The 24,285-nt window shown below is 33.5% G+C and overlaps 1 protein-coding gene across 1 annotated transcript in view; it reads right to left on the reverse strand.

Annotated features, from left to right (window-relative positions):
* SGCZ (sarcoglycan zeta) overlaps positions 1-24,285 on the reverse strand; it is a 292,741-nt gene that overhangs the window by 260,163 nt on the left and 8,293 nt on the right. The window contains exon 2 of the mRNA XM_021705916.1: positions 8,644-8,745. Within this exon, the coding sequence (XP_021561591.1) occupies positions 8,644-8,745 (102 nt within the window). The remainder of the gene's footprint in view (positions 1-8,643; positions 8,746-24,285) is intronic.

Raw genomic sequence — 24,285 nt, forward strand, 5'->3', positions numbered from 1 at the left:
CTGACTGACCACATGCAGAAGATTAATACAAGACCCCTATCTATCACCATACATAAAAGTCAACTCTAAATGGACCAAAGATCTAAATGTAAAACCTCACACCAATGTAGGACACACCCTTATGGAAATAGGAACTGGCAACCAATTCCTGATTGAAATCCCAAGTGCCCATGCCATAAGAGATAAGATAGACAAGTGGGACCTCATCAAACAGACAATCTGCTGCAAAGACAAATAAACCATCAAGAGAGCAGGGAGGCAGCCCACGGACTGGGAAAAAATATTTGCCAACTCTTATCTGACAAAGGTCTAACTTCTAGGATCTACAAGGAACTCAAGCATGTCGAAAAGAAAAAAACAGCCCCATTACAAAGTGGGCAAAAGATATGATTAGACATTTCTCAAAAAAAGACATATGAGCAGCGAACAGATATATGAAAAATGCTCAGCCTCACTAGTCATCAAAGATATGCTAGTTAAAACCACACTGAGATACCACCTAACTCCAGTCAGGATGGCCATCATCAATAACTAAAAAAAATCTGATGCTGGAGAGGATGCGTGGAAAAGGAACACTTCTACACTGCTGGTGGAGGGTGTAAAGTAGTATAACCTCTGTGGAAAACAGTTTGGTGATTCCTAAAAGGTCTAAAAATTGTCCTTCTCTATGACCCTGCAATCCCCTTACTGGTAATATACCCAGAGAAACTCAAATCACTCTATGAAAAAGATACCTGCACACTCATGTTTATTGCAACATTGTTCATAATAACAAAAACATGGAATCAACCATGCTGCCCATAGAAAGAGGACTGTATTAAAAAATTGTGGTACAAGCCGGGCTCGGTGGCTCAGCCTGCAATCCCGCGCCTTTGGGAGGCTGAGGTGAGTGAATTGCCTGAGCCTGCGGGTTCGAGACCCGCCTGGGCAGCGAGACCTCATCTCTACAATAAATCAAAAAATCAGCTGGGCGTGATAGCGCAGGCCTGTAATTCCGGCTACTTGGAAGGCTGAGGTGGAAGGATCGACGGAGCCCAGCAGGTCGGGGCTGCGGTGGCCGGGAGCGGCCACTGCACTCCAGTCTGGATGACAGAGTGAGACTCCAACTCAAAAAAACAAAAAAAATTGTAGTACATATGCATGATGGAATATTATGCAGCCATAATGAAAGACAAAATTTTGAACTTCACAGTAACTTGGATGGATTTAGAGTCTATGATACTAAGAGATCTATCTCAGAAACAAATAACTGAGTATCACATGCTCTCACTCATAAGTGGATCTTGAATAATTATCTTAATGCTGTAAGAAAAGGATTGTCAGTAGTGGCAGGATTGGCAGTAGTGGAATTCTGCCAGGGGCGGGTGGGCGCACCCTTTCAACAAGGGTACCTGAGTAATGAACATTTGTATACTTAACCCTGAATTATACCCCACATCTTTAAAATTAAAATAAAAAAAACAAGAAATTTGCAATGCTTATTAGAAAAGATTGCTAAGAAATGTTCCTGAAAAATGCAAAATAAATCCTGAAAATTTTGCAAGAGAAGTGATGTTCCTAAATAGGGAGACTCAATACTATAAAGATGTCATTCTCCACAAATTAAATGTAACCGTAATTAAGTTCCCAATAGAAATTTTTATGTAACTTGACAATTGATTATTAAGTTCATTTAGAGAGAAAATGTACAATAGATAAAACTTTTGAAAAAGAACAAAAACAAAGAACTCTCTCTACTAATTATAAAAACATTCTTTAAAACTAGAGTTTTAGGTTTCTTGCAATTATATCAATAAAACAGAATAAAGTAATCAGAAATAAATGTATGTACCTTGGGAACATAATTTATAAGAAAGGTGGTATGTCAAATCAAAAATAGAAAAAAATGGACTTGGGCTACTAAAATTAATTATGGTATTGGGGGCTACTGTCTATGAAAGAGAGAGAGAGAAAGAGAGAGAGAGAATGAGAGAGAGGAGAAAGAATGAGGGAGAGAGAGAGAGAAGGAGGAAGAGAAAGGTGGGAACAAGGATAGAATAGGGGAGGAGAGGAGAGGAACGGTGAGAAGAAGGGAGGGGAAAGGGGGAGAGAGAGAGAGAGAGAGAGAGATAAAGAAAGTATCCTACCTAATACTATACATCAGATTCCAGAATACTTTTCCACAACATGTCTCTTTCACTACTTAACAACTTTTATCACAGTTGTTTATTTAATTTTTTTGGAATAATCAACAATTTCATGATACAAACTTATGCTATAAACTTAGAAAACAGAAATGATTATAAACTTGAAAAAGCAGAAGAGATTATTTCATAACAACATGGAACATGGATCCTCACTTTATCCTAACCCATATCTCTAGGAGGAAAGAAGGAGGGCCAACATATTTATGAAAAGTCTAACTCAAATAAACTAATCTAGACAGAGAAAAAAAGAAAAGGTAGTAAATAGAGAGTACTGGAAAAATCTACAAAGACTAGAGAAGTATATATGTCATTGAAAGTATTCCAATGAGGCAGAAAGGGCCACCAAGACCCACAGAATTGCAATCATCCATGTCTGATTGGCACAAGTTATTTATTTACAACACATCAGAGTTCTCAGAAAAGAGAAAACAGTAACAGTCTATCTTTCCTTTTTCACTCACAGTCTCTCCGGTGAAACAAACATATTAGACAGTCATTCACCTCCCTCAGACTGGAACTCATCAGGAACAATTTAAACATAAAATAATATAATTTTTAATAAAGCCACAACTCAACAGTAAAACAACCTTAAAAGATTTTTAAAAATTATAGATCTAAGGGAAATTCTGAGACTCAAAACCCTGCTATTATACATAAAACATTAATGAGTGACAGTCATCAAGGGTAAAATTCATATGGAGAAAAATAAACTAATGGAATGGGATAAAGTCTCTGGATGACAGTTACTTGTATTTAAAAGAAGAAAATATATAAAGAGTTTAAAATAATTAGCGAAATTATGATAGTAGTGGTGAAAAAAGATGGAGCAACATAAGAATTATTGATTTCTCTAAAGTAAAGAATTCAACATGCACAAATGAAAGTTATCAAGTGACATGATAGAGAAAGTTTCCCTGACATGAAAGAAGTGAAATGGCAAAAATACATCAGGCACCCAGGAAGAACACTCATGTTATTGACAGGGGTAAAGTACAAGACTACCCTCCAACCTTTTATAGCAATATTCAGTGTTAGGACTTAATCTTGAAATGTGTTCACAAATTTGAAAAAAAGAGGGGATAGACTATAAATAACATTCCCCTCCAAAAAATCAAGGCAACAGTTAGACACCCTAAGCATAGAGTATTTCAAAGATCAAAAAACATACCAGCGGTGTTACAGCTCTTTTAGAATTTGTCTACCAGTTTCTACTAGAAAATCTCTCATGTACGGGAAAAAAAAGCCTAGAAAATAAAACTATTTAAGAATACAAGTAAGAAAGAAATGATTTGGCTGATGAACTGAGAAGTCAAAAATCTATAATAGAAAGAGGACTTGAGATGAGTACTGCAACCATCTATATGTAGAATCAAGACCAAAGAGCCAAGGCAATTAAAGTTGCAGAACAGAATGTAAAATATTATGAATTCTGACAAAGTTTAAAATAACATAATGACAAAAAACTGGAGATGAAGAGAAGTGAAGACAAATTGGAGAAGAGCTAATCATCTCAAATTACACTGCAGGGAGTTAACAAAAGCTTTCTGAAATTAAAATACAGAGCAAATGTATCCAGATTCTTCTTAATGGTCTTTATAATATTTTATTCCCATAAAGAAAATTTTTATTTTATATTGTTGTGGTAAAGAAATATTTTTGTTCAGCAGATTTCTAATTCATTTCAGATTATTTTTCTCCTATTTAATTATGTATAATATGTTAATTACAAATAGCACGGTTGAATCTCTATTCTTGATTCTTTTATTTGTGCAGATATATAATTATATAACTATGTTGATATTCACTAAGTGTTAACTGTTTTTCCCCCCCCAAGTGTAAATATTTTGGAGTGATCTGTGTTTTTAAAACTTTAATACAGATATTACTGTAAAATCATAAATTTTATCTACATCAAACATCTAAATATAAAATGATAATGATAAAAATGATTATGGAAGGCTAGAGTTATCTATTTATATGAATTGATTTGTATGGGAGCAAGAAATCTGAATAATGGAGGTTTGCGATGACACCTAAAAGAGACAGGAAAGGATATTAGCATGTTGTGAAATCAGTAAGATATTTGCTGTGCAATACTGGCCCCATGACTTTTGACTGAACTCTATAAAGAATAATTGAGCACACAAGGTACAAACTTGGTTGTAACCAAGAACAGAGTCAGCTTCATAGCTTTGAAGCCAAGTGAAATGGATATGAAGGTGAACTCAGAACCTTACTCACGCCTCTCCTAACACTGGAGTCCTCAGGACTCCAGAATTTGCTGTGGAATTATTAAATTTAGAATCATCTGGTAGTAGTTTCTCTGGTACAATCAGAGAATCAATTTGTCATGCAGGATGCTGGGATTGGTGGCGGTGATGAGGACCACCTCAACTGAGGGTATTTGAACAGAAAAAAAAGTAAATAAAAGAAAATACAAAAGGGCTCTCATCCTGTCTCAGATGAAGTTTGATAATACTTTAAAAAGTGTTGAAAAATTGCATGATGCAAAGTTTACTTAAGAATCAGTGAAATATATGTAGTTTAACCACTTTATTACCTTTACTACTACGTAACCTTGAAAAACATACTCCAACTAATTTTTTTTTTTAAGTTTGGGGTTTTCTTATTTTAATTTACTAACATTTCTAAGATTTTGCTCTAGTATTAGAACATGTACCTTGAAAACTGATGCAGAAAGTTATTATCATCATCATTTATGTAAGGTAGCCTAAATTTCACATCCTTTGTACTTTTCTTGTTTGAAGAAAATATATATTTAATTTTCACAATGGTCTATGAGTAATTCTTTCCTGAAAATAATGGCATTAATTCTGATAGATGCATTGAAGTCAAAGATATTTCCAGAATAAACTATAATGTGCTTTTTTTGTGTGTAATTTTTGGTGGACTACTTAAGGTTAGTTTTTAAAAAACATAAAATGAGAGTAAATTGCTATGAATAATAATAGAACTTCAAATATCTATAAATACTTGATGTGCATGGTGGTGAGGGGTGAAGTCAGTTAGCTTGCAGAGTAGGTCCAGCTCATAGTTTATTAGGTTAGGTGACTAGATGTATGTTTATGGACAACTGCATTTTCTGAGTAATAGAAATATCTTTACTATTTTTTCCATGTATAGAACCAAATACCTGAATAATGGGAATAATTTTGAGTAAGAAAGTTCTGTATGTCAGAGCAGAATACTAACAAAATATAAAGAAGGCAACCGACTAGCTTTAATGGAAGGGAAGCACATAAACACATATAAATCAAAATGGCTTTACTCAGTAGTATTTTTCTCAACTTAATTTCCTCTTTTAAAGTGCCTCTTGAATATAATAGATTTTCTTACTTCAGCACTACAGGAACTTTGGAATTTTATCATAAGAAATGTTAAAACACAAAGATGTATGAAAAGACTGAAATGTGTAACTGAATTTTTAAATTAAAAATTTCATTTCTACTTTTATTACTAAAATTTGTGTTTCTTCTTTTTTACTAAATTGTATTTTATCATAGCGATGTGTGGTATAGTAAGGACTAACTACGCACGTAGGCTGCAGGCAGGGGAAGTTTGAGCCTCCAACTGGCCCTCACTTCCCCTGGTACATGACCAGGTATTCTTTGTGCTGTTAAGTGCTCCCCTTTCCCTCTCCTAGCAGTGCCCAGCGACTGTTGGCCCCTCCCTTTTGCTAATATGGTTAATATTCAGGTCCTACTTACGAAATTCAGGTCCCACATGCGACATTCAGTTCTTTGTTTCTGTGATAGATCACTAAGTAGACTAAGTAGGATGGTCTCCAACTCCATCAATTTCCTGTGAAGTCCATGATTTTGTTTTTCTTTATGGCTGTGTGATACTCTATTGTGTATATATACCATATTTTCTTTATCCAGTCCATTTTCAATGGGCAGTAGTGTGGGTTCCATGTTTTTGCTATTGTGAAGAGTGCAGCTATAAACATGCATGTATAGGTGTCCTTTTTTATAGAACAATTTATGTTCCTTCAGGTATAGTTTAGGAGAAGAATTGCTGAATCATATGGGAGGTCAATTCTTAGTTATTTTAGGAATCTCCACACTGCTTTCCATAGAGGTTGAACTAGCTTGCACTCCCACCAACAGTGCAGAGTTCCCTTTTCTCTGTACCCATGCCAGCATCTGTTGATTTTTTTGATTTATTAATGATGGTCATCCTTACTGGAGTTGGGTAGTAACTCACTGTAGCTTTGATTTGCATTTCTCTGATGATTAGTGAGGCTGAGCATTTTTTCCTGTATCTGTTGACTGTTTGCGTGTCTTCTTTGGAATTTTTGTTCTTTCTTAACCCAAGAGTTAAGAAACTCACAAACTCACCTTATTAAAGAGAAAACTAAGGCTCAGATAAATTGTGGCTGGCTTCTTCAAAGGGAAGAAGTATATGACATAGAATAAATGACTGCCTGCATTCATGGACAAAGGAATTGCAATAAAGGAACTATTGGCAAAATATATTTTTTCTCTTTATTTTAAATATTTGTTTTAGTAGTGTATATGTAGAGAAATTTTCCTAGGAGTAAATGAGTCCCTTTCTATTTCTGTTCTCACATCAAATATCCTTTCTGACTACTGATGTGCCCACCTTCCTGTTCTTTACCATGCTTTCAAGTTACTGGGTAAGTAATAATAAAAAAGAGGAGACACGGGAAGGACAAGCAACAAGGCTGGGATGTGGAAGGAACATATAGCCTTCACTTTATACAATAAATTTTGGAAATGTTGTGAACTTGGTCTTAGCTTTGCTGGGGTGAAGGTTAGGAAACTCAATGACAACTACTTCACGCTTTAATTCTATATGGTTAATAGACTCTGTCTTAATTGGTCAATAGGTGGAATCACACACATCCCTGTTTCTCAGGAGAATCCTAGTTTATAGCTGTTTTTATACTCTCAAAAATGTTCTAGCTGAGAAGATAAATTCTATGACCTGTCTGTTGAGAGAGTTTCATAATCCTTCAAATGTGTCCCGGGAAGCCACGAAAGATTGCTCTAAATGGCTTTAGAGATAAACCATCTTTGGTTATCAATAGGATGCAATTTCAAAGAAGTTTCGACCCATGATTACTCTCTTCTTCTTCCTATGTTAAGCAGTTTTATGGTTTGCATGTATAGATTTCATTCTTTAAAATATTAAACTGTTTAATAGTGCCAAGCACAAGAAGAATTCAGGAAATAACTGAAAAATGGTGACTTCCAGTCAAGAAAAGTCACTGACGTATGTAAACTTTCTATCTTTTCAGTTTTCATAAAAACAAAAGAAAGCAGAAGCACCAAAAAAAACCCTTTTCATTTGATGTTTAATAATTTTTAAAAATTTAATCATGCAAGATTAGGTGTTCATACATCTGTCTATTGTGTTACTTTTTTGACCAAAATCCAGAAAGTGAAGTAGTAGAAAAATAAAATTTTCAGTAACAGAGTATAGCCAATATAGTATATTAGTAAAGCTCTGTCAGTTCATATATTTAAAAAAACAAATTTAAGTTAATATATTTATCCCAATTAAAAATTTTATGAAAAACTATCCTTTGTTCTGTTTTTCTTTGATATTTAAGGGAAATAGTTTTGAATCAAATTATGGCATATTATACAACCCAACTGGTAATATTTTATAATGGTAATATTAAAACATTATTTTAGTTTAAATATATTTTTATATTTATGAAATAGTTAAAATATTTTTCCAACTTTTGTGTTACAAGATTTTTATTATTTCTATCTTAATGAATTTATCTCCACAAATACACACATATCTAAGGAAAATGTCTACTAGATTTGAAAGTTTCCAGTTACTTCTGAGAAGTAATACACTTAAGCCAAAATGAACAGTGTCTAAGCTACAATCTTAATTGTTAGTATGCTGCTAAGTGGCACACTTAGCACGTGCACACACACACACACACACACAAACACAATCACATATTTGAAGGATAATTATCCTTGTTTGTTTTAAATAATGTACATCCAGGAATAAAATTAATTTCTAAATTAAAATCTTTGCCATCTCTTTTAGAAAATGCATATCCATTTAAGCTGAAGAACTGTATAATATGCTAAATTAAAATCATTAATTCAAGTTGGTGCTTTTTGTAAAAATTACTCATACATATCAAGTGTGCCTTTTGGAATTACTGTAGCTGTGTATTTTAAACATCAAGTGAAAATAGCACATTTTATAAACTATCAAAAGCAATACTGCAGGTTAGCTCAAAATAATTCTCTGACTTGTTTGAAACTAACCTTCTCCACTGTTTTTTCAATTATTTTATTGTTTTGATTTCCACATATAGGTCTTTTGCTTAAGGAAACCAAATACATACTGAAGAGATAAAGGAATTCTATGTTCCTATTTCAAGCTAAAAACATAACCTCGAAATTATCTTTTACAGTAAACCAAAGCCAGTATCACATACCTTTCGGGAATGAATTTCTTTCACATACAATGGAAGTAGAAACTCAGATATACCTTCAAGTCGGATTCCCTTCTTGGTGACTCTCAGATTTCCCATACCATCCTACAAGCAATGAAATATAATTCACTTTTAGGTTAATTAGAGAATGAATATCTGGCCATAATTTTCTTAGGCCTAAATTGAGACAACTGTGAGCTCAAATCAGTGATGATTCAAGGAAAATGAGAGAATTGAATCTACTTAATAAGTGATTGCAGTACTTTGCATGCATATAGAGGGCTCTATTTAAAATAAACAGGAAAAGAGGATTATAGCGGACTGGCATCTTTTCTCAGCTCTATCTGAGACTAGGATTTATCCATGAATAAATCTTTTACTTTCTTCATGCATTACTCAGTTCAACTATTTATTAGGTATAATGATATTTGCCATCTATTAGAGACAACTTTTTTTTACAGAGAGATCTAGTGATATTTTTACATTCTAATTGTACAATCAATGCTGCAATATTCAAATAGTCATATTTGTGCAATAATTTTAACAAGTAATTAATGATTAACTAATATTAGTAAACATGGTGTTCTAGTATTCAAATCATGAGTACATATATGTCTTATCCATTAGAAAACAGTAAGCTATAAGGGGGGTTAAAAAGCATCAAAAATAATTCGTATGAGACATTAAAATAAGTAAACAGAGTGATATTAGGAATTAAAGAAAGAAGATTTCACATCTGGTTAGAGAGTCATTCATTTCTTATTGAAGATATTGACTATGACAAAGACCTTGGGAATGTGGAATTTCAACAGGGAAAGTCCCTGCAGGTGGAACAAAAGAAATACTCTAGTAACATTTAGAAAATAGCAAGCCATCTTATCTGGCTAGTGCATGGGACTCTGCTTTAGAATATTGGGAGAGAAAACAAAAGGGGTTATGTTTTGGGGCCAGAGAATGGAAAACCATGAATGCAAAGCTAGGTACCTAAGTCAGAGTCCAAAACAAGAAACAAAAAAGTTATTAAATAACTCAATGACTTCAAATTATTGGAGTTAAAATTCAAAAAAATGAATCTCACAGAATTACTGGACATGGTTAATTGACAGAGCACTAGCAATAACACATAACTTGGTAGTAATTATAAGGAGTATGGTGGAAGAACAACCTACAAATTTGGTGACTAATTTCATCTGGAGACACTGAAAATAAAAATATTTGAAATTAATCCAAGGTTTTGTAACTAAGAGTAAATAAGGAAATGTAGTGGTTTTTAAAATAGAATAGTAAAATTTGTAGGCTCAATGTCAAAAGTAAATTCAGCTTTTCATTTTCTAACATTAAGTAATCATTGCAAAATTCATATCCTTATCAACCAGCACATCTGTAGTAAAGAATAAGGGAGTGAAAATTGCTTAAGTCATACTTAAATCTGGCGTGGTAGATAAGCAAACCTGATATGGAAAGATAGACATAGAACCAAGGAGAAATTCTTGGACAATGCCTAGGTCTGTGGGTTGAAAAGAGGTTGTTTATTTATTCGGGGAAGTTGTGGTCAGTATAAGAGGAAAACCAAGAGAATGTGATGGCTCCATCTTTTACCCTTTCTCACTCTCCATAAAAGAAAGTCAATGAGGTAGTATAGTATGAAGATATTAGCAACAGGGAATAACTGAGGCAAAACAACTTTTGGAGAAAGAAAGAATAGATAAGATTTTGACTAGGAATTAAAATGTCTTACAGTTTTTTAAAAATCCAACTAAACGAAAATGACTACTAAGCAAGAGGGACATTTTGAGGTGGTAAAGTCTCAATTGTTCCATAGGAGAAAGTAATGAATTTTGACTGAAGTAAATTTGGAATGGGAGTGAAGGAGTTAGTTTCTCAAGAAAAACAAAGAAGCTGAAAGTGAACACGAAAAATATGTTACAGTCAATCAATCCCAAATGAATGAATGAATAAATGAATATATTTTAAACAGAAGTAAAGACTTATTCTGAAGAAAAAAATACACAAATATACTTTTGTTAGAATGATATACTCTGGTTTCTCGGAGACAGGTCTGGTTTACACCAGTTTTATAGCATCCTCTTTCATGTTCAAAAATAAAAAGTGTCTCTGATTTAGACATTAAATTACATGATTGCACATTTACTGACTCTAATTAGTGTGGTTTGGCAATATTACACCTGTCTAAGAACAGAACTAACAGTGAGAGAGATGCAAAACTGAGGACATGCTAGCAGGAATGGCAGAAAGTCATAAGGATGTGTCATTCTAAAGTAGCAGAAAAGGATGTCTGCAAATGGCGGACCATGATTTTTCTTTTTGGCTCATGACAAGTAAAGCCAGAAGCAGTATAGGACTACCAAAAGAGCGGGGAGTCAAAGAATGGCAAATGTTGATAAACTAATGATCAAGTTCAGTAGAAGTTAAGAAATATAAGAAATGTTAAGACAAGTTTATTGTCAGAAAATGGAATTTTGGATTTTTAGATCTTGAAGGTGAGAGAATTTTCAGACATAATGAGACCTAAAAAACATCCCAATCAGTCCTGGCAGAGGTAAAATAGAGAGAATTCTCTGGAATTCAAGAACCCAAGAATATTAATTTGAACTTATAATGTGACATGAGGCTTAAAAATTTTTGTCTTGAATAAGTTTTCTTGACTAAATCTCACATATCAAATTTTATCATCATTACAGTTGTGATGTATTTGCTCATTGTCTAGTAGTCCACATGCTGCTGTTACTTGAATGTCACCTCTAAAATTTAGGAGTTGAAAGTTAATGGCAGTGTGATAATATTAAGAGCTGGGGTTCTTTCCTTATAAGTGGGACTAAGGCCCTTATAAAATAGGTAAAAGAAATTTCACACAATATTTAGACCTCTTGGATTTCTGCCTTCTGTCTGGTAAGGACAAGATGACCCTCCCCTCCAGATGATGCAGCAATAAAGTGCTATCTTAGAAACAAAGAGCAACCTTCACCAGAAAGCAGAATCTGTTGGTAACTTAATGCTGGACTTCTCAGACTCTAGATATGTAAGAAAATATTTTTTGTTCTTTCTAAATTGCCCAGTCTCAAGCACTTCGTTACAGTAGCAAAAAAACGTACCACTGTACACAATATACTTAAATTTTGACTGACCATACAAAATCATTTTAGAAGGGAAGGTGGAATCAGGTAGCTTGAACTTGAAACTTGAATTTACTGTTTACTAACTGATGACTTTAATAGGTTGTTTATCTAAAACCAATTGCATTTCCAGAAAACATCAGAAATATAACAATACTCTCAAGCATGTTTCAATGATATAATGAGACAATGTATAAATGGATTAGTACTGAACCTGGTATATTTTACACAATTATTCATTTTACTTGTGGCTTATTGAAAATTAATATTTTAATAGCAAAATTAATTGTTCTTTAATTAACGCATTTTAAAAAATCAAGTTGTCTTATTTTAATTTCATCTTTTTCATTCCCAATGACATTGTGACATTTCAGGACTACTATATAGCCAACCTGGCAATTGCCACTTATCCTCTGTTTGCATTGTTATCTTATTGTATTAGTACTTATTTTTGCTCAAGAACTCATAAGTACACCTTAGCCTCTGGATATCACTTTATGTCCTTAATTTTGAATATTTAGTGTGCTTTCTGAATAATCCATTGTGATTATCGTTTTCATGTTTATGTGAAATATTATAAGACAATCTCTTCCACTATGGCCAAATCCTCTCCTTTAGAATGAGTTTCAATTTTATTTAACTATCTCACACAATCCTTTGTTTTTTTAGATTTTTTAAAGATTTTATTCTTTATCATCCACCTTATACTTCCACTAAACTGGACTGGCAGTATTTTATTTAAGAACATCTGTTTTGCCAACTAAGTTTCTTTTTTTCTTTTTTTTCTTTTTTTTTTTTTTTGAGTTGGAGTCTCACTCGGTCGCCCAGCCTCCCGGCCACCGCAGCCTCGCCTGCTGGGCTCCGGCGATCCTTCCGCCTCAGCCTTCCGAGTCGCCGGAATTACAGGCATGTGCAACCACGCCCGGCTGATTTTTTATTATTATTATTTATTGTAGAGATGAGGTCTTGCTGCCCAGGCGGGTCTCGAACCCGCGGGCTCAGGCAATCCACTCACCTCAGCCTCCCAAAGGCGCGGGATTACAGGCTGAGCCACCGAGCCCGGCTGTCAAGTAAATTTCTGTATCCAAGCATTTTACTGGCTTGAACTGGTCTTCATTCTCATTTTCTTTTGATACTCATACTCATTATTCAAGACCTCGTCCAAAAAAAGGCCACTGCTAATATCCTAGTCAGAAATACACTTTTCTCTCTATTCCATACTTCCAAAACACTATATTTGTATTTCTTTTGAAGTTTATTATATTCTTACTCTAATTTTAATTAACTGTATATACATTTTGTCTTTTTTAAAAGTTTATGATTAATTTTATTGATCAATACACGAATCCCTTCTTCTTGTATAATCCTTCTAACAGTGGATTTTATAAAGTATGTGGTTAATAAATGCTTGATTATGGAATTAGTCAGTAAAATTTAGCTCTTTACTTAAAACGAACAAAAGAAGAAATTAAATTAGTACCCTTTTAAGAATGACAGTTACTAAAATTTATAGGATTTGACTTTAAAAACTACAAATGCTCTGAATCATAATTTTCATGCGTTTTATCTTTTAGACAAGGTGGAGGATATTTTGCTGATAAATAGTTTTTTGGAATTTATTGTGAGAGACTGACTTAAAAATAAATCATTGGTATGAATGCCAACAAAAATAATATTAACAGCCATGTCATCTTAAATTTAAAATCCACACGCAGAACTTTGAAATGATCTGACTGTAATTCATTCTGTGCTCAAAGTTCTTAATGACTTTGGGCCACCTGGTATTAGAGGAAACTCAAATGTTATCTGTCTCTAAGATTTAAGATCATCTTTAATAGAGAAACGTTATTCATTATCAGAATAATGAACATGTTGGCAGGGAATTAAGAAAAATAATTTTTAAATAGATGCATCTATCAAAAATATAGAAAATCTGATGTATGATTCATTATTAAAAATTCTTCAATACAAATTGAAGGAATCCACCAGACACACAAAAAATTAAATTAAGTTTTAGAAGTTTTTTTGATTAAAACCAAAAATTATCTGCACATTACTAGCATTACACATTTCACAAGATATTGAATAGGAAGGAAGGCAAATATGAATATTTTTATGACTTTGAACATTTAATAAGTATTATTCATTCAACATTTAAATTTACATGAGGAAATTATCATAAAGAGACACTTTAGAGACAAACTGAAACCTGATATGACAAATATTTGAGACATTGAGAATTAAATATCTTCAATAAAGTAAATACATAGAAAATTAAAATATTAAATTGATTAAATAAAATTACAAACTACATTTAAACTTCTTTCTGCTATTTATTCTACAATGTATGCTAAATGAATAAAAAATCTGTTTAATTTTCAATTCTTAATTAAAGAAGAGGAGTTTCTCTTTAAAATACCTAAGCATTTTCTTTTTCTCACTTGTTTTGTGCTGATTTTATTTATATTTTATGAGTTGTTTTCCCCCTAAATATAAGACAAAAAACCCCAATGAAACATAAGGTGAGAACCTACTTTATATATGTATTTTTACTGTGTTGTCTGTTGTAAGTCTGTATTTTATATTCATTTTAATTGGCCTTCCTTATTCCTGCATATTATGAGGAAATAAATCTCTACAGTGATAACAACGGATAGACCCAGAAACCTGACCTCTAATTCAACTTCTATGGAAACATTTTTAGAGATTGCTGCTAATAATAACTTTTACCATCTGGAACATGATTTATTACTTTTGTTCCTTCCCAACAGTTGTTCACATTTCATAATTTATGTATGTTCAATTGTCAGAGTCATAAGAGATAATAATAAATATTTTACTTTGTGTCTCTTACTTGTATTGGTGTACTTTTAGTTGCAGATATAATTTTTAAAAAGCACAAGACAAAATTTAATTTAATTTTCAAAATTTTCTCAATAATACAATTCCCTAATACATTATTTCCTTTGTATATCACTAGCCTCTTAGAGCACCTATAATTGTCTAATAACAAAAACATGCATCATGAAAATTTGATTAAACAAAAAACTCAGAAATAAAATTATGTTAATCTGAAAAGGCAGATAAAATCACAGCCATTCAATATATAAAATAAAAATGGATGTACTCAATAAATCCAGTGAGACTATAAATAAAGTAGACAAAACTACCCTGTAACTTGATATGTAAATGGTAAAAGAATATAATTTAGTTAGTAATAAAGCATAATATATATATACAAGTTCACATAAGATAATGGAGACCAAGCCATAGTTGTTCAATCCAGTAGGAACATTTTAACTATATGTACATTTTACGTGTAATATTATTGAGAAAAACATGTTTTCCCACAGTAAATTAGAATTGCTATAAAAAAATATTGGTATGGCTCAGTGTATTATTAATTATATAATGCATGGGTGCAAGAACATCCACCTTAACTTGAAGTTAAGGATATATCCTGGGGATGAAATTATTGGAGATAAGAGGAGACAGAAACTTGCTATGGAAGAATCCTATAGAAAAACTAAGAGGACTATTATAAACAAATCATATTTCTCCATTATAAATGGAGACAACTGCAAAGAGTTTCAGGCATTTGAACTTAATTCTCTATACCCTAAAAACGATCATTTGTAAGTGGATGACTGAGGAACTTCCATATGTTAATCTTTTAACAAGGGTATAAAGCCTATAGATTCATTATTAGCATGCTTATCTTTCCCAATTGTGCTAAATAGAATACCAGAAGTATAATAGATCCAGTGGGAAAAAAAAGTTGCTTTTTCCAATAGATTTTGGGAGCCATTGCATAATATATTCCCACTCAGAAATTTATAATACACGTTAGCATATTAAACACTTGAGAAATTTCAAGTGAACTAACACATTTCCTTTTTATTTAATACAGATATCTTCAAACATTTTGTCCAGTGGGCCCTTTATTCACCTACCTTTAGGCATAACTGGATTACTGTCCCTTTAAACTCCTTCTGGAAATACCAGGACTAATCACTTATATTTCTACAAACTCTGAAGAAAGACCTTTCTAAAAGGAGGTACATTTTTGGCATGGGGGCTCAAAAAGAGGTGATTAAAGAATTACAAAATGCCATGTCTCCACAAATGTTTATTGAGAACCCATGTACAGTAGTACCACTAAATTCTGTTGTAATTGTCTTCCCAGCTATATCTAAGTACTGGAGAGAATATGCTAAACATTGCTAAAATTGGTCTGTTTCCTGATTCTCACGTACTATTGTCAGTAAGAAGTGAATAAAGGAGATAATCCTGAGAACATCTGTTTTTTTCAAAAAATATTTACCAGTTATAATAACTAAGTATAACTTAGCTCCTAAAAGAAGGATCACCTCTTGCCTTGAACAAAATCACATTTCTGGACTTTTAAATTCAGGTCTTAGGGCAGGGTAACCCCACAAAAATACTCTTGAGTGTAAGGTTTTGTCTAAAAAGTTTTTCTAGACTCCTAAGACAGCATCTTTAATTTCCACCTTGACTATGGCTCTACATACAATCGCTGTGTTCATAAAGCACTTTAGCATATATTGAGTCTATGGCACATCATAACAACCCTGTACAACAGAAAACAAATGAGATTAGGTGAGTTTTACATAGCTAGTAAGCTACTCAGAGCACAAGGTCAGCCCTCTCACTCTCAGTCAATTCAGGCTACTGCAAAGATAGGAAATGTAAGTTTTTTGGGTTTTTTTTAAATAAATAATCCCAGTATGGTTTTCCCGATATTCTTCTTTAATATTTCTGAGTTAATTTATATCCTTCTTAAATTATTTGCTTTTTTTTAGGTTTCTTTTTCTACTTAATTTCACTTACCAGCACAGATGTCTCATCTGTCTCAGACCTGCGTTATGGTATTCTAAAAGAACTATACCAAGACAAAACTCTAATTTGGAATGCTTATAAATTTCTTCATGAAAATGAAGTTCTCAGAACAAATTATTGAAATTTGTATGCTTATACATCCTATGTTAAGGAAATCTAAAATTATATTTTTTAAAATAAAAATTTAACTTGTTACATTATATAAATTGTTTGGTAGTATAGTCATTGTATAAAACTAAGTGTGTGTGCATGTATGTTTGTGTGTGTATTTATAAGAGATGAATCAGACAGCAGAGAAAGGTAAGATTAAGTTGTTGAACTTAAATTTGTAGATATCGTTTGGAGCTGAAACGTCAGGAATATTAGGTGAGTGTCAGGACAGGAAGGACAGAAAGCCCATGAAGACACAGATAACAAGTTGATCTTCACTGTGGGATTAGGCACTGGTACGATTGATAAGAGTTTTCTGCTACTGAGTTGCTTTACAGTCCACAAATCTTCTCATCTCCATGGCGATTTGACATGTGCCTTACTGAGTTTATAAGACTGTAACATTTGACCTCTTAGGCTAAAGAAGTCCTTTGGGGTTTTAATGTCTAGATTCCTCTAAACATCAAAGAGAACCTTTCATGCAGAAATACAAGGGGTCATCTCTCAGCTGAATCTTAAAAGACCTTAAAAGCTTTCTTGAAAGTTACTATAGATTCCCATCTATTTTATTGTTGAATTTTGAGGATGACATTTTTTTTTTCTGAAGCATGTTGTCTAGGATCGCTTCTTTAATCTGATAAATTCTGTTACAGATACAAGTAATCATGCATTTGATAAACATTTAGCATGAGTTTTTCCCCTCCATTGCATCTATTATTGTTTATTATACTGCCACATGGCATTTTTTCTAAGTTTCATGTGTTTGCTTATCAAATATTACAGACACAAGCCTGTAATGGAATCTTTCTTATGGGTACTGCCCCCTGCTGTCTTCTCCATCTCCTTTTCATTAATGTTCCCACAGAAACTGCCATTTCTTTACCTCATTCTGATGTACAGTACAGTTTGCAGAGGATTCAAGCAAGAGTTATTAAGTCAAATTAGATTACTTATTTTCTTCAATTTGTGCCAGTCTTGCTGTGCTAGCATTTGTGTTAGCATTTGATTATATCTGCCATTAGGTTATTGCAGGCAGGTACTGCATCGTTTTTCTCATCATTAATTTCAAATTTTATTTTCACAATCAGATTTTTTAAATCTAGATTTATCTTTTGAATTCTAGAAAAAGCCATTTAACTGTTCATTGACTGGTATTTCCTGAAATATTACAAACATCCCAAACCAACCGCATCTTAAATAAAAGTAATCATCTCTCAACTCAAATTGGGTCTTATGTTGTGCTTCTTACCTTAAGAGATGGTTATAATCGCTATCTAACAGAAATCTGTATCTCATTCTGGACGACTCACTTCTATTTATCATAATGGACCAGTCACTATATTCTATCCATTTGTCTTCAGTTTCACGACTTACCTTCATTCTGACATTGCTTCTAGCACACACTGAATGTGCTGCCTAGAAAGCCATTAAAGTAAGAACCCATTGGCCCAATTTCTAGAAGGACTGTGAGTACTTTTCAACTGTAAGCCCCTTCAGGGATAAATGGTCCCGTAAAAAATTAAGTTTCTAGAAGCAGACTACACCTCTAAGTTTAGAACTGGAACTGATTTATTAAAGACATGCAGAAGCATTTCTCACAATAGCTCACATTTAAAGTTCATGCTTGCTTCCCTTACCTACTCTCCTGGCCACTATGTGTATAATTAGGTTAGTTGTAACATAAACCAGATGTCTATGTATAGGCCAGAATAATGAGAAAGGTGATATATTTCAAAGGAGTGAAAAGATCCTTCCAGAATCTACCAGCAAGAGGGGAGAAGGTAGGAGTAACTGATTTCTGGATAATTGATCAGTGGTCAGAACACAAAGCTAGACTTAAAGGTACTCTTCTGGGATACAGAATTTTACATCTGGAAAGGACCCTGGGAGGTGATACAAACTCATTACTAGGATGCTTCCTACAAGCATGAAAAAAATTTATGACCCTTTTTAAGTTAGGTTAAAATGCCAGAATTATTATGGCGGATGGTGGAAAAGAAAATGAAAGTCTCAGATAAGTGAATATGCTGTAGTGAACAGATAATGTATGTAAGGGCGGAAAAGTCTACCAAAGGAATATGATCTATGGAAAAGTCCAAACCATAAACCAATTACCAAGGCTATTAGAAACCACTAGTGAGAAGTATGCAAGAATCACCAAGAAGTTCAAAGGTACCTCCTTGCATGAATCAGAGCTATGGAAAAAATCTAGGCTCACTCATAGCAATGGAGAGGGCAAGTTGTAGCCAGAGCCAGGAGAATACAATTATGGCTATGTAGGACAAATCAGAGGGACAACCAGGAGTACAATCCAGATAAGATTACGGAGATGCTTAATAACTCTGTGTTCATAGAAGCAAAAAAGTGAGTCAGCAACAATGGTACTGGTCAATTTGTAGCACCAAAACATATAAAGAATAGATGAACGGGAGACTCCAATAAACAGGTCATGGTTCCTTGCCCAGTTTTGATCGTGAACCAGTTTTGTTTGCCTTTTTATTTTTATTTTAAGTGTTGACAGTGAATAAATAAGTGAAATCTTAGTCTGTTAAAGGTTCAAACTCCTTAAAACAAGGACCTGGGTCATGCCACCAGATAAACCACCAAGCTCCACTTCAGTAGAGTCTTTGCCTTAACTATTAGGAGCATCAGGGGTAGAAAACTTAGCTGGCAACCTTGTCAGCAGAAGAAGGCCATCTTTCCAGAGGTAGACTCCAACCGGGGGTGCTTACAAACTGAATAACAATGTGAGAGTATAAAGGCACAGCTATCATATCTTGTCTTTGGACAGTTCTCAAGGACCATTCTCCCTCTAGAGCTACTGCTAGGGTTAGTCAAGGCTGCTGTTTTCACTTTCTGCTCTATCCTGCTCCCTGATGTAAGGTTATTGTCTAGTTTATTTTTATAGAAATGCAATAAACTCCCTGATAATTTTTAAAAATTTAATTAAAACTCATTTAAATAGTCATCTATTTTGTTCTTTGTGCTCTAGTCTTTTATTTTGGAAAATTTCTTAAGAAACAGTGGGAAAATGGCCTCTGTTTTTCATTATGATAAATATTATGAGGGTTGCTGGTTTGAAATTTCAAGTTTCGATAATACGAACATATATAGAAGTATCTTGTTATGACAAGAGCATGCATGTTCGAGGGGTGGGTAAAAAAAGGTGTCTATCATTTAAGCCAAACTTCTGGGAAGCCATTAATTCACCTGCCTTCAGTCTGAACAAATGCATAGGCATTGTAAAACCAAAGATAAAGTTGATGATAAAAAATGAAAGTAAACCTTAATATACATTAATCAGTCCATTAATATTTGTACTGGGCGGAAAGGAAATCAGAATAAGAGGATATTCATGAATGACTATAACGTATGATATTTTTTCCTCCAAAGAGCGCTCTATTAAAAGACCATCAGCATCAGGAAAGCACTTTATTTTTAATACTTGTACTGCAAACTTTTCTCTATAGTAATTCAATTATTACAGACTTCAAAAAAATTGTTTGGAAACAATGGTAATTATGAATAATCTTCCTCAAGTCCAGACAAATAATGCAGATTTAAATTCATTTCTAGAAAGGTAGAAAATTGCCACTTTCTAAATTTTAAATATCGATATATTTAGAAAAGTACTCATAGATAAAACTTATATTAGTTGAGAAGTTTTTGCAGGTAATGGCTTCAACAGTCCATGCTCTTCCTAGCTTTCAGTGCAAAATTCAGTTGTCAGTTTTATTTATTTATTTATTTAGAGTCAGAATCTTACTCCATCACCCAGGCTGGATGCAGTGGCCCGCTCAAGGCCACCTGACATGGATCCGCTGGGCTCAAGTGATCCTTCCACCTCAGCCTTCCAAGCAGCTGGAACTACAGGTGCACGCTACCAAGCCCGGCTAATTAAAATATTTTTTATTTATTGTAGAAACAAGGTATCACCAATCACGAGGCCATGGGCTCAGGAAATCCTCTCACCTTAGCCTCCCAAAGTGCTGGGATGACAGAGTTGAGGCCCCGAGCCCGGCCATCAGTTTTACTTTTATTCCATACAATAAATCAGTTGCCATGTCCTGTAAGTACATTTGATGATAGGTCTGCAGGGTTTATTTTGTGAGTGGTGTGTGTGTGTGTGTGTGTGTGTGTGTGTGTGTGTGTGTGTGTGTGCATGTGCGTGCTCGCATGTGTGTTGGGATGCTGACTGTTGGATAAGACTAAGCCTCTGATATTGGAAAAGTCAATGAGTAAAGTATAGTGCATGAACAACAAGGAGTATCATGCAGCCATGGGAAGCAAAGGGTTAGATATGCACCGGAAAAATGATGTAAGATGAAAAAAAATGAGAGAAAAGAACAGTACTTAGAAAATTTAGAATCATCAGAATAATATTTATATGAATTTAAATATAGCTGGGCATGGTGGCTCATGCCAGCAACTTGGGAGGCTGAGGAGAGAGAATTGCCTGAGTCCAGGGGTTCAAGACCAACCTGGGCAATGTGGCAAAGACCGAGTCTCTACAATAAATAAAAGAAATAGCCAGGCATAGTGGCATGTGCCTGGAGTTCAAGGTATTTGGAAGGCTGAGGCGGAAGGATTACCTGAGTCCAGTAGGTCAGGGCTGCAGTAGCTGTCAGCATGCCACTGCACTCCAGCCTCGGCATCAGAGTGAGACTCCTATTCAATAAGATAACATAAATAAAAATAAAATATATACACAAAACAGATGAATATATGTGTAATAATAGAAAGGAATAAAATGATCATTAAAAAGAATAAAATGATTTACTGTAAAGAGTGAGCAAACACTGACAGTGAAAGTGGAATAGAGAGAAACAAATAAAAGAACATAAAAGAATAGATAAATGAATAAAGAATGAATAGTAATGAGTAACAGAGAGACTTTGAAGGGACCAATAATAAGAACATTATTTCATAAATTGACAGGTATAATTACCTCAATTTTGTGCACCTGAAGTGAAAAATAGAGGAAAATCTACTGCAGACATTGTCAATTCTGGTCCTTTTTGTCTTCTCTGCTGTTTTAAACTAGCTTTGTTCTTTCACTTCCAGCCTATAGTATAATGTCAGTTTCTTAAATGTTCTCATTTTCATCAATATATCCAATTATAATCTTTTCTCATGTTACTGACACACTTATACTGTTATAAAGTAAATCCTATTTTGCCAGTGTTCAAGAAAAATCTTTAAAAATGCTTTTCATATTCTAAGCCATATTCTGGTAAGTTATAATCCAATTATAGCAACAGTTCTATTGCTTCACAAACATTCCCATAATGTATCCTAATCCTTTTCTTTTGTTTCTATAACAGACTGTTTCTCTTTTGGTCATGTATTTATTTAAAACTCATTAAAATGTATTATTTACTGGACACTATCTCCCTATGGTCTTATTTCAGTAAAGGAAGGGAGGATGTCTTCTTTGTCTTTTTATTTCTAGCATTTATCGAAATGACCCATACAAACAAGCACAAATACTTGTAAGTACTTGATACACATCCACTGAGGTTTAGAAAAAATGAGTTTGTAGAACTTGCACAAGTAATTAAAGTTTCTATGACAGTAGCTCATAGTAGACAAATACACCTGTTGGGAACAGCTAGAAAATTTGTGATAAATAATGAAGTACAAAACCAATTATAATTGAAAATGACATTTTTTTTATGTTGGTAAAATATGCATAACATAAAATTGACCATTATAACCATTTTTAGTATAGAGTTCAGTGACATTAAGTACATTCACATTGTTGTACTACCACCTCACTATCTTCAGAAATTTTCATCAACCCCAACTGAAACTTTATACTCATTAAATAATAAATCGTCAATATCCTCTACCTTCAGCTCCTAGCAACCACGATTCACTTTCTATCTCTTTTAATTTGACTGCTGTAGGTGGTGTAAGTGTGTAATCATACAATATTTGTCTTTTTGCAACTGACTTATGACACTTACATAATGTCTTCAATATTCATCATTATAGTTTGTATCAGAAATTTCTTTCTTTTTAAGGCTGAATAATATGTCATTATATGTATGTACCACATTTTATATATACATTCATCTATAAATGAACATTTGAGTTGCATCCTTCTTTTGACTATTGTGAATAATGCTACTATGAACAAGTGTGTACAAATATCTCTTTTTGACTCTGCTTTCAATTACTTTGAGTATATACCCCAAACAATTTTTCTGTGGCCTATGATAATTTTATATTCAATTTTACATTAATTCTATTTTTCATAGTGACTATAGCACTTTACATCTTTGCCAACAGTGCACAAAAGTTCAAATGTCTGTTCATCCTTACTAATACTTTTTATCCTTTGTTTTATAATAATAGCCATCCTGATAGGTGTGAAGCAGGGAAACATACTTTTGAGTTACTTAGATCTGAAGGGCCAAAATGTTAAAAAAGAAAAGATGTTTATGTTTCAACCTCTGTTCATTTGATTTCCTCTCAAAGGCTTTGTCAATTTAAATAGCTTAAGGCAAGAGACTGAGGCTAAGAAATGGGCAGAGAGGGGGTAAGAAGCAAGGAGGGTAGCAACACTCTCTGTAACCACATGATCTTGGGAAGACAAACATTAAATTCTAGGGTTGTCAGGATCTTGAAGGTTCAAGATCAAAGGGAGGTGAAGAAAAGTAAACCTTGGACTCTGTACAAGATTTTCCTAAGGTCATTTGCTGGTGATTAAGCTGCCCAGGGAGAGGCAAAGAAGCTAAATTAAAATATCTGAGAATTTCAGAGAAACTTTCAGAAGTTGCATAATACTGGAGAACAAAATTAGATTTTAGTACACTCTAAGGAAAGGAGACCTTAGTATTGCAGTGTTCATTTGGGAACTATAAAGGGCTATATTATTGAGAGACAATAAACCAGAGTCAGAGGAGACTCACAATTTTTGAATTCCAGTGTCGAGTCGTCATCAACCTTGATTTTATTAAATAGTGAGAATGAAGTAAATCCTCTCTAAGCAAAGATAACAGTATAGTTTTTAGAAACTAAGTCTAAAATTCATTCAAAAATAGCAATCACACCAAGAATAAGTACTAAAAAGGTAGAAGAAACAATGCAAACAGAAAGCAGGAGACCCAATTGTTTGATGGATTCAGACATTCAGGTATAGATTCAAAATAATTATAACTCATATATTTAAGAAAATATATGACAGAATAGAAAATGTCATCAAGAAACTGCAATCCACACACACACACAAAAGGATCAGATGGAAATTCCAGATTTGAACAATTCAACAATTAAAATTAAGAACTTGATTGCCACAGCAGGAGATTAAAAACAGCTAAAGAGAAAATAAAGAGGTCATTAGCAAATATGCAGATTGAAGCCAAAATGACAGCTGAATAAAGGTGCAGAAAAGAGCAGAGCATATAGGTGGACCATAAGGAAAATATCAAATATCCCTAGAAATACACCCATAAAAGTGTGTGTGAATATTTTCTACTAATGGCAAAGAGATACG

This window comes from Carlito syrichta, unplaced genomic scaffold, assembly GCF_000164805.1.
Source record: "Carlito syrichta isolate Samal-C Ts95f unplaced genomic scaffold, Tarsius_syrichta-2.0.1 Scaffold314817, whole genome shotgun sequence".
Lineage (NCBI taxonomy): Eukaryota > Metazoa > Chordata > Mammalia > Primates > Tarsiidae > Carlito > Carlito syrichta.